At 41.6% G+C, this 12,291-nt stretch overlaps 1 protein-coding gene across 1 annotated transcript; it reads left to right on the forward strand.

The window, feature by feature from the left end:
• Window positions 1–3,987: 3,987 nt before the first annotated feature.
• Window positions 3,988–9,766, forward strand: hoxc1a (homeobox C1a). Its single transcript, XM_056385963.1, has 2 exons — window positions 3,988–4,708; window positions 7,976–9,766. The coding sequence occupies exons 1-2, from the start codon at window positions 4,123–4,125 to the stop codon at window positions 8,413–8,415; spliced, it is 1,026 nt and encodes a 341-aa protein (XP_056241938.1). The 5' UTR covers window positions 3,988–4,122; the 3' UTR covers window positions 8,416–9,766.
• Window positions 9,767–12,291: the final 2,525 nt, after the last annotated feature.

Consider the following 12,291-nt stretch of genomic DNA (forward strand, 5'->3'; position numbering starts at 1 on the left):
TTCCCACAGTAAGAACTCCGGAAACACACAAGTGTGCACAGCAGCTTGGGGGGAAGATGACTGATGGCTTGTTGTCATGATCTTTGGGATTCTGCCGACTCGAAGCCTCTCGGCTCACTGAAGCTGTGAAGCGCTGCAGTACATACTACGGGCTATTGTTGAAAAGTCCTCGTATTAGCAACGTATTGCTTCATTGTCACACTGTTGAGCCTGTGCAGAATGCAGTTATCTGTAATGTCCCTGGCCATTTGCACAGTAGTTGCATTGGATTTATGATTATGGTTCATGTACTGTGACAGATTTCATACCATTCAACAATAAAGCAAGGACAATTATTAGAATTTCACACCGTGAGTAGATGGGGATTTTGTTTTTCTGTTTTCTAAAGGTAGTCCCTGGATTGTGTGTGGGCTGGGTATACACTAAGCTAAATCTTACTTCTGACATCACTATTTTTCAAAAATGTCAATATTTGAAAAACCCTGACATTCTCTATCAATCATATAGATAGCCATCTTTCAAGCGGTCAATGTGCCACACTTGAATATCTGTTTCTGCCTCGTCTTCAGCCCTGCTCTGACCCCCTCTCTCTCTTTCTCTCTCTCATTTTTTCTCTTGCTGTATTTCTCTTTGTCCCTCTGCCATAATACAGCTCTATCATGGTGCCACATTGATGAGCCCGAGCTCCATAAACACGGCATAGATGGCTGTCATCTTCCCCTCTTGGAACTGCATTAAAGGCAGTGACCTCTCTGGCTGCTGGTGACAGTCGTCTGTCAGCGCTGGTTAATTCCCAATCTTGCGAGGGTCAAGAGCTGACATATAATGAGGCTTGACAGTGTTGGAGGGCGACACAAGGGTCTGGTGTCAACAGCAGCCATAGCATCATGTCAGCAGCAGCAGGATGAGGGTTCAATGAAAACCATGGAGGTAATCCGAGCGCGGCCGAGCTGATCCCAGGGCCATGACTGCCTATTGACACACATCAGAGCATGGATGCAAAACAAATTAGCATCAGTCAATATTATCTCCCTCCTCCTGCCTCCTGACACAGCCACCCAAGTGCTGCCATGTTTACCTCACCTCCAGTCAAAACAATAAAGACAATGGTGATCATGATGGAAAATGCCTGCACTGAGTTTTAAGAGGATGCTGCTTTTAGGCTTTGAGGGGAGATATTCAAAAGTCTGGTCTGTGTGTAAATGAGGTGCACGATTTGGTTTGAGGGATGTAAAATTCAGAATTGTATTTGTGGCACCCATTTCACCTAAATTGTGAGAAGATTTTCTTTCTTATTTCTGAAGCCATTTCATGCAGGATTTGTGGTTTAGGGGGAAACAAGCTGTCCAGAGGAAAGAGCCTCAGATCAAGATCACCTCTGTTTTTTTTGTTTTGTTTTGTTTTGTTTTGTTATGTGTGTGTGTGTGTGTGTGTGTGTGTGTGTGTGTGTGTGTGTGTGTGTGTGTGTGTATGTGTTTGTGCTAAATGTGATAATATAACTTCTGTTGCATAAAGGTGCCGGGCAGTGATGTGGAACAACACCTCAAATATGCTAATCAAACATATGGCACTTCTAGGAACAAACACGGATTGCTGTCCTTGTCCTACAAGATAAAAAGGTTACTTGGATTTGAATGTAATTTGAATGCGTCCACGAGCTGTAATAGGCTGAGGCTGCTTCATTTTTTTTTATTCGTTTGCATACGGGAAAGCAGAGATTGCTCACACCTGTTTTTCCCTCTTCTTCTTCTTCTTGTTCTTCTTGTTCTTCTTCTTCTTCCTCCTCCTCTCCCCTCTCCCGCCACCCTCCCTCTGCTGAAAGCCATTACAGAAATACAATTTCTAATACCTCCGCACAGGTCTTCGATCGACTGCAAACAAATTTATATTCAGGCAGTAAACAGAAAGCTGCAGAGATTTATTTATTGAGTGTGGAGGAGAGAAACAAGCTAGCGCGTGAACCCTGAGTAACCTCCGAGCTGACATGAAGATGGATCAGTGCACCATGCAAATGCATGGAGAGAAGGGATATATTGCACTCAGTCATTCAGCACATCGCTGCCTGTAGAATCCCATTAACTCCCACAGCTGGGACCATATTTCTGTGTTGTAAGAATGCGGTTAGAAGTTGTTCATTACGCTGAATTATATTGTAATTACTGCAGACTTAAAAGACATAGGGAATACTGTTAAAATAAAACGATAAGAACAGGAACACAAACTAGTTTTACGTATTTTTTTATATTATTAAATTATATGGGTGGTTGCTTCGTACTGTAATCTGAGACATAATGATAATAATAATAGGCAAATAATAACAATAATAATAATAATAATAATAATAACAACAACAACAACAATAACAACAATAACAACAATAATAGCATAATAATAATAATAATAATGTTCTGAAAATAACATATTTCATGTATTAATTATTATAGTCATTAATTATATTATTTTGTATTATATTAGGCTATTTTATTATTTATATTATTACTTTTTGGCTGATTTATTTAAGCATACAGGGACAGGAAAATTAAGGCCGAACATAATGGCAAAAAATAAATAAATAAGTAATAAATAATTAGGAATTTAGGAATATCCTTTCAACATGAATCCAGCATCATTGCTCTTCTTCAGTTTAATACCGTCCAAGACAATCACATGACACATGACCGAAACCCATACAGTAAAAGAAAAAAAAAAGAGAGCCTATTTTCAAGTTTCGTGTTTCTTTGATAATCCACAATTATTGTTCTTGTTCTTGGAAGTATAAGACGCCCTGTCTTCACTGTGGATTAAAGGAATTAAACAGCCTGGAGATCAGACGTTAACACTGGCACATCAGGATATTATTAGCTGTTATTAAAACTGTATGCGAGCAGGCTGAGACTCGGTGACGCGTGTATTTGAAAGTAGGTCAACAAACTTGTGCTGCTCTCCGGAGCTCCATGACATTTTCACTTCTGCACTGGAGGTGAAAACACTGGCTCTGCTCCTGTAGATCTGCAGCTGAACCAAAACACAGGCAGCTGAGTTGTTTGCCTCTGTGTGTGCGTGTGTGTGCGTGCGTGCGTGCATGTGTGTGTCAGTGTGTGTGTGTATGTATGTGTGTGTGTGTGGGTATAGTATTTTAAACTCATCTGTGCATTTTGCTTCGTGTTGTTTTTCTGTCACTCCTACAAGTTTAAAGCAGCTTCTGCACCATTTGCATCACTCAGTGAACACACCGATGTGTTGAAAAGGAGCACGGTCCTAAAAGTGGGTCTTGGGCCTCTGTTTGTCGAGCACAGATGAGCACGCTCCGTCTGATCCAGCCGAGGAGCCGCTTTAACCTGGGACGAACATGTCTCCTCTGTCAGCTACAACTTCTTGATCTCGTGCTCGGAGCCGTTTTAGTATTTGTTCGAGGCTAATTACAAATCTGCTGCCACTGAACTTCTAAATGCGTGCTGTCACGACCTCTGAACCCATTAAGTGTGCCTTTCACATGACCTAAGCCCTTTGCTAAAGAGGGCCTCGGGTTTTTCAAGAAGCCTTCACACATTTGCATAATCCATTAGCTGCATCAATGTAGGCCTATATTATGCTAATTCAGCTTTGGAAAAAGAGGCGTCATTGTTGTCTTGAAAAATAATCATTATACAAGAATTCAACCCAAAACAGACTCCCTTCTGTTGAGGGCAAAAAAACTGTGTATGGTTTTTTCTTTTTTTAAAAAAGATGTCTGACGTCATAGCCTACCTGTCTGAATAGGTGAGAGGCCCATGAAGGCCCTCAGAGTCTGCTGCTGATGATGACAATGTTTGTGGGGTTTTTTTGTTATGGCCTGCATGGCGCTACTCTTCGTGCTCGGACAACAGTAAATTGTTGACCTGAAGTCGGTTTCACAACTTGCTTGCTCGGCTTTAATCAATGTTGTCCTCCCTGATGACAGAGATGTCCAGCTATTGGCCGAGACCAGGAGGGCACGTCATCTCCATCAATCAGGGACTGCTGTTTCTCCTCTGAGGAATGTCCCCGCGGTCGTCCAGCCGCCTGACCATGCGTTACTGGATGCATGAGAGGCCGGGCATGAAGTGCAACCCCGTCCAATGATTATGCAGGGGAGAGGTGATAATGACTTCCTATCAAGAGTTAACGGCCGAAGGGGAGAGTAGCCCTCTGTTCACGGGCTGCTGCCGAGCAAAAGAGGTCATAAACCGGGACCTGGGCGGCAGGACTCATCCTGAACTCGCCAGTCGTGATGAGGAGGGAAAACTGGAGATGGAAGTTGCCTCAGGATTTAATTCTCCGCATCCCCGGTACCTAACTCTCTCCAACACTTTGACTCTGTGCACCTCTTCGGACAGCCCTCCTCCACCTCCTCCTCCTCCTCCTCCTCCACCTCCTCCTCTTCCACCGTGTGAGACTCTCGAGGGCTTCTCGACACCGGCCTGCCCCCACTCGTCCCGTGTCCCCTGGCGGTGCAGGGCGCAGGGGCAGGGCTCTCCAGGACGCGGATACTGTGCGTCAAATATCAGCGAGACGCGACTCTCCGACTTTGGGTCACATAAAGAGCAATTCCACATCTACTCTCACAATGGCCCCGAGATTCACGTCGCCGTGGGGAGTTCAGCCGGCTCGGACTGTATCGTGGCTGATGTGGATGAAAGGAGTAAAACTTTTGAGTGGATGAGAGTGAAGAGGAGTCAACACCGGGCGGGTAAGTTTTTCTCAAGGCAGACTGAGCACGACAGGAGGGATAAAGTAACCCTGAGACATTATTATTTAGATTAAATGACTCTGATGTTTTAGCTCGGGATAACTTTCTTTCATAGTTGGCGAAGTTTGGTCGAAGTTTTCTCCACAAGCTGGAAAAAAAGAGAGAGAGAAAAAAAGCTGACGTGTTTTGTGCGTCATCGAGCACAATTTCCTCCGTCAACAAAAGTTGAATTGGAAAAAAAATAAATTCTCCACTTTTTATTAGCAGATCAAAAGGTAAGGAAGGGAGAAGTAGCTGTGTACTCGACGCCACATTTGAATATGCACATCAGCACTCGGTTTCTATTTCCTTAACGGTTCCATGTTAATGTAAATCTGTTCGGTTATTTAACTTTGTTGCTCCACCTACTGTTACAAGCAGGATTGAGACAGTGCACACAGAAGGAGAGTGACGTACAGTAAAAGGCCTGCTCAGCCTCAGCGTGTCTGCAACACAGAAAATGATCAATTATTTACCCTTGCCCTTACTTACCAGTAGCCTTTGAATAATGCAACAGACCACTGCCTGTCCAGACTCACAGGAAGTTGAGTAAAACTTACTCTTGTAAGCTGGAGTGCTCCCTGAGTATTGATTAGTTGTCTGTTTGTAATGAAAGCCCTTGTGTATTGATTTCAGTTTGCAGCACCTTTACATGTGTCCACCTTTTTAACATAATTGCTGTCACAGATCATCATTTCCCTGACTGATGAGTCCTGGGCAGAGAGCCCACAGAAGAATACACATCCCAGGCTTTAAAAAGAAAAATACCAATAGCCTACTAATGTGAAAAATGCCTATCAATCTTCAATTTTATGAGTTATAGTATTTTATATAGATCCTTCATTTGATCAATAATGTCAGTTGACTGACTGACCGCTGTACTTGGGTTGAGTTTCATACATTTTACATGGAGGAAGATTTACAACAACGGTGGTCCAGTCTTCTTTCTTTCTTTCTTTCTTTCTTTCTTTCTTTCTTTCTTTCTTTCTTTCTTATTATTCTCTCCACAGAACAGTCTGTGTTTGCTGTGAGGTGCTGCTGACCCAAATGTTCAGTGACCAAAAGATGCAGGTTGCTCATTACCACAGACTGTTTGTGGTAAGAGGCCTGAGTTCCTCTGCGAAGGGATGCAACAAAACACAAAACTGAAATAATGTGGCCTCGAACACATTATTTCTGGAGTCCATGATGCAGCGTTGTGCGTGATGCAACACACGCAAAACTGCACTTTTACAGCATTGAAATAATGTGCATTTGACAGTCTGTAAAACAAAAACAAAGCCTGTACAATTCTGATGATGAGGGAGGTACAAGGTGACATCAACAACCTTTAACTTGTCTAGGAGTCATTTTATTCATAAACACATTAGCCACTCGTCTGATCCACACCCGTGCACTTGAGAGAGCCATTTGCTCACACCCACCCACGCACACAAAGACGTCTCCTCTCAGTACTGTTAGTATCTGTGTAACCTCTTCTGTATCTCTCTGAAGGGGATCATCTGTAGGAGTAACTCATTAGCGCTACTGTGTAACTTGTAAAAGAGTCATTATTGAGAGTATGCCTTGCTCTGGCGGTTGTATTGGTTTTGGCACAAAACAAAGTCTCGCGTTTTCCTCCATGTTGAAAGGCCTCCACAGACCTGCTGTAACCTGATCTCCTGGCTCAGTGTATATACTCCCAGTGCGTCATTCTTCAATTATGCTTTGACAGCACCTGAATTACTGTGGGCTGGATGCCCAGATGACTGAGGCAATGTGTATCGATCTATCCCTTTTCTTCTTCCCTCTCTTTGGCTTTGGAAGGCCCTTCCATTCCCTTTGCTGGCTGGCTATTTTTAAACGTGCAAGTCATTCCTCAAATATTTAGTTTGATTCTTTTATGCCTTCTGGCCGGCATCAATTCTATTATCTTTGGAGCCATTAATCAGAATGTGCATGTGATTTGCACTCCCGAAAGCTGAAGTTCTTAATTACGCACAGTTCCTCTGTATTGGTTCTTCATATTCTCTGGCCTCTAATTCTCAGGCTCGGTTACCTTGACATTCATTTTCTTAAAACACAGATGTCGACATTTATCCTATAACTGACCTTTCCATCTGCTGTGCTTTTCCAAGTGGCTAGAGGCCTGTTAACCTTCCTCTCTATGAATTGTGGTGGGAAACATTGGACTACACCTGGCGCGCTGACTCCATTATGCAGGAGGAGAAGCAACACATTTCCTCAGAGGCAAAGACACACTGACGACTAGCCACAATGTCAGCCATGAAAAATCAAGATATAGCTGCGCTTCCTGTCATTCATTGCACATAAGTAGCACAGATGATACTTTAATGTGTAACCCAGAAACCTCAGAGGAAAAAAATGGAGACATTTGTCATTAATACAGTGTATGAAAGGATTTGTAAACTGTTAAACTGTCATTGACACAGAAAGGCCTAAAGGCAAATTATTAATGATTCTGATGAATACAGTTAATGGACTGTAAACGTTCAGCTGTAAAGTTTTTTTGAATCGCCAAACATTTCTCTGACAACTTTCGTACATATACAATATACAGCAACATCTTTTTTTTTCATCTGTCAAGCACACAAACCTTAACAGTATCGTACAACTCAGTACAACAGCCCTGCAGTGGACGTGAAATGTCATTTTTCAGGCTGTAGCTTTGTGATGTTGTTTCTTTGGATTGCATGATATTGCACAGGTGTTTCTGTTATTATGTTCACACACAGTTCCCCCGTCCGCCTGCTTCACAGCACCAAAAGATTTTTTGCAAAGCGCCTGCAGCCCACTGCTAAAGTTGATGCCTCCGTGAAGTACAGCTTTGTTATACAGAGAGAAAAATGGCTCCAGGGCGAAACTGACAGGACACATCTTTTTGAGTTTCTTCAAAATAATTTTAGGTCTCTTGAACATTTGATTAACTTGATTGCCTTGGTACCAAACAAACCTGTGGTTATTTATTCAATTTATCCCCCTCATTATCTGTATCATCTCTAGTAAACAGTCTTATTTAATTTGAAGATTTATACAAAAGTCATAATATAATTGACTGTGATCAAAGTTTATTTCACAAGACTTTTTCCTGTTTGAACTCTAATGTAATTTTTCATCTTATTTCCTGGATATGGGCGTGGATAATTTTATTCAGAAGGGTTTTGTGCTTCTTTTATGAGTAACCTCATTGAGTTTGCTGACGACTGTTTTCATGTCCTCTGTTCCCAGCCAGGACGCACATGACCTGTGGGTTCAGTATTGTTGGCTCGGGAGTTGGTGCTGTGGAGGCTGGAGGAGGCAGCAGCAGCAGCAGCAGCGGCGGCGGCGGCAGCAGCAGCAGCAGCATCTGCACGGATGGCCATCCCACGGTGAACGGGGCCCCGAGGACCAGCTTCAGCACTAAACAGCTGACCGAGCTGGAGAAGGAGTTCCACTTCAACAAGTACCTGACGCGGGCCAGGCGGGTGGAGGTCGCCAGCGCCCTGCAGCTCAGCGAGACGCAGGTGAAAGTTTGGTTTCAGAACAGACGCATGAAGCAGAAGAAATTACATAGAGACGGGCTGCTCTGCGACCCGGGGCCCGCGGCTCCGCACTCGCACGCCGACACTGTGGACACCTGCCCCTCTCCTGGACCGAGCTCGCCAAAACACCTGCCCCTGAACTCGTGAGCCGCTGGGAGCTGCGTCATGCCTTATGCAGCGAGGGCGCCAGCCTGCTGATGTTTTGATTCGCGTTTGCATCGCTTTCAATCAGGCATCACCTTTATTTGCTTACCACGATGGATGCTTATTGCAAGAAGCGCAATGGCAAGTTTCTTCATGCATGAACGGGTCAAAACAATTTGTCATCCTACCCGGCTTTAGACTGGCGCTCTGATTTGAATATTAAAATTCAAGTCATTGCATTGCGCTCCTATCTACACAGTGCAAACGAAGATACAAAGATATATTAATTGCCCATAGAAATGGTGGCAGACTATTTGTTTATTTATTTTGTACAATTTATTCAGGAACAGACTTCACTCGAATATATTTATTCAACAGGACCACGCGCTTCCTTGCTTCTTTTAAAATAACACAAGTGAATTATTTTTATTTATTCAAGGTCTACATTTGATTATATTTATTCTATCGAGACAGAAAGACAATAGCTACATTTATAGCAGGTTTTTACAAATGATTCCACCAACCCACCCTGCTGCTTCCTCACTAAGCTTCAGTTCAGCATTGTGGAGGCTTCTTCGCCTATTTCTTTAAAACGCTGTTTGTCTCTGACACTCAGACGCACCTGTTGTAGACAAAGCTCATCTTTTAACGCAATGCGTTAGCGGATAATTATCAGGCTAATTTAGCAGAGCTTCAGTGCTGCTTTAACGCTGTCTATATTTTGTCCTGTTTTCAGGTTTTCACGATCCTCAGCACACGGAAAGATTAAAATGCAATAATTGACTGATAGATTTATTGACTGCTCGTTTTAAGAGTATTGATCCGTGGTGATCCATCTATTTGATGCACAAATCTGGGAGCATTTGCATGCATCTGTAACTGCATGTTAATGGAATGTAGAAATATCACGAGCGGGAGTTGTTGCGTCTTTTATTACCACTGTACATGCATCAGAAAATGATAATTTAGCTTGAACACTCATGCGGGAGAGCAGACAATAAAACGCTGTCTGTGCTGTTTTGCAGATCAACCAATAAATTGTGTGGCTCCAGCAGCTAAATATTCCTTCCAGATTCACAGCTCATCTCAGAGACAGTAAATGATTATAAACTCGGCCCTTAAACACTGTTATGTTCCCGGCATCACAATGCATTTCTATCATGTTAATGTCTATTTTAATATCAAGATATGGTCCATCAGCCACATTAATTTTATGTTGGGGAATATTTTTGTTTAGCTTTCAATTAGCAGCGTGTGCACTGGAGATGAAGGTAGCCAGAACATATTAATGATGAAAACTTCACCTCAAAGCAGCTGGGTTGTTGTTGCTCAGAAATAAAAATCTTTGCATGAACTTTATAAACAGGTTTCTTCATTGTAAATAGAATACAAATAACAATAACAAAAAAATATATAATAATAATAATCATTAAAAGACAACTGCACCTCTGCAGGGCGCAGGAGTGGACATGAAGGCTACAAGGCCAAGCTAATATATGCAGTTACACCAGAGTTCACCCCTCACCTCTTGACCTTTGTCTTGCCTCGGGACAACGCTGACCCGGTCAGCGGCTCAGAGAGAGAAGGGTGGACCATTAATTTGGGTGACCTCGAAGTCTGAGCTTTTTCTCTTTCTTTCTTTCATACGTTTTCTTTTTTTTTTTCACCCCAACAAGCAACTTGGAAAGCTTTTGTTCTGGTGGTGGGTCTCTACGTCCACACAATAATATTTCATCCAGCTGAATAGAAGGGCGACCAGGCCATATGATAATTGTTCATATTATAATTCCATACCAGACCAGATAATGCTTTTTTTTTCCTACACCTAGAGCTAACCTAATTTTTGCCCTAGCTCTTATTTTAATAAGTCAAAAAATATGCTACTGGCTTACTTTATAAACTGGATGAAAGAGTCTTTTCACCCAGTAGGTTTTTGGATATAAAGCACAGACCTATTTTTAATGGTAAAGTTGAAAAATTAAAGATACTTGAGCATACTCAACACTTAATATGATTCCAAGTCAGAGCCAGAATAAACAAAATTTAGAGCAGCTATTCATTACATGCTGATTATATATTTCATGCATATCTGCTTGAATAATTTTTTTAAAAATCCAGGCATTAATTCCTCCCAAACAATATCTCTTATAACGTTCGTCTCGTTAATATTAACTGAAAGCTAGAGGGGAATAAGAGTTCAAACTTAAAGGTCGGCAGAGGAGCATCTGATGGCACAAACGTTTAAAAGTTTTATTTGTAATTGATAAGAGGGATTTTACATGCAAGCTAGGCTGAAAATGTGTTGAACCCAATTTATTTTGAATTTGCATTTAAACAAAATACGCACCATTAAGGCTGCCTTCTCTAAACAAAATAGTACAAAGTGGAATGTTTAACAAAACTATCAAATGCGCCCATCTTTTTAATGCAAATAAGTGTGCACTTGAAAGTGAAGGTTATGAGGATGATGATGAGGATGATGAGGATGAAACAATGTGCCAATGGTCTCTTATGTCCAGTGTTCCTGCTGAGAAGTGTGTTAGTTCGACCTGGTTAGATACTCTTTTATCATCTTGTTAAAATATGTCCCACTGCCACATGCAGGGCTTCACCTTACAGGCTGTAATGTGCACAGAGGATGCTTGCAGCAGGTGTGCACTCAGACTTTTTTTTTTTTTAAATCCAAACTTACTTCCTCACAGTTCCTACTGAATAATAGATTCACTTAGAAATAAATAATTTCAAATAGCAGCAAGGAAATGTGTGGAGAGTAAAAGTTAATGCGAATCATAAGGATGAGGTGAATGTAAAAGAAAAAGAAAAAAGAAGAGCGGATTTATTTTGGGTGAACTATCACTTTAATTTCATTCTGTGGCAGCTTCAGCATTTGCCTCTCAATTGATGAAAGGCGAACCACATTGTTTGTTCAGACCTGACATTTAGTTCGAAAAGCATTTGAGTGTGACTCTACTCTGATGAATTTGTGCTCTTCTGTAATTCCTTCCTGAAGATGTACGGTTGGTTCAGGAGACTGACAGCTGTGGAGTGCTTATACACGGGCAAACACATGGTAAATGTGAGGGAAATGAAACCAAAATAACTCAGAATGTACTGCCGCCACAGGTAGGAGCCACGTCGACTTTGAACAAGTTTGAATTTTCCTCAACTTTATTTTTCTCTGCCCCCCCCCCCCCCCCCCCCTTTAAGGCAATCGTTTCTTGTGATGAAATTCATTCCAGATCTAGTTTATTTAACTAATTCATTTAAATCAATAATAAACATATTTGTAATGAAGTACAATAGCTCTTACATTATTTGTAAAAGTGAAGTCACTTGCTACATTTTCCTTTGATGAAACGTCAATTGAGATATTGAAGAGGAACCAGTGATGTATTAGTTCACGATGAATACGGCTATTGACAATCTCTATTTTCCTCTGTATTGTCTTCTCTTGCAAGTGAGCTGATGTTGGCAGCGGCTGCAATTCTCCTGAGGAGCACTGTGTGGCATGAGCAATGAGATAACACATGCAGCTTACAGAATAGCTTACATTACATTTTAAATTAACAGATATAAGTGGGTTCCTACTGAGCTCATTGTAATTAATGCTAAGTTGACCTAAAATTAACTTAATGCATAATATGCATGTAATATCCTCACCGGTGCTCGGGGGAATGAAATCAATTGATCAAGTTAAGCTCTTTCTAAGTCTGTGTGAAGCACTTATAGATAGCTCAGTTGTTGTTGTAATTACTAATCATTTGAATGCTCTCCTCCCTTTTAGTTTTTCTGCTTGTCTGATTTTACTGTTTTTTTTTTTTATTTGCAAAGACTTTCATGCACTATTTGTCTTTTTGATCGCTCTCATTCACGTATTTG

This window comes from Seriola aureovittata, chromosome 9, assembly GCF_021018895.1.
Source record: "Seriola aureovittata isolate HTS-2021-v1 ecotype China chromosome 9, ASM2101889v1, whole genome shotgun sequence".
Taxonomy (NCBI): domain Eukaryota; kingdom Metazoa; phylum Chordata; class Actinopteri; order Carangiformes; family Carangidae; genus Seriola; species Seriola aureovittata.

Bases quoted from the DNA above. Each gene is read 5' to 3' on its own strand.
- hoxc1a (XM_056385963.1), top strand. From the start codon at position 4,123: ATGACTTCCTATCAAGAGTTAACGGCCGAAGGGGAGAGTAGCCCTCTG. The intron at 4,709-7,975 runs GTAAGTTTTTCT...CTCTGTTCCCAG, and splicing joins GAGGAGTCAACACCGGGCGG to CCAGGACGCACATGACCTGT.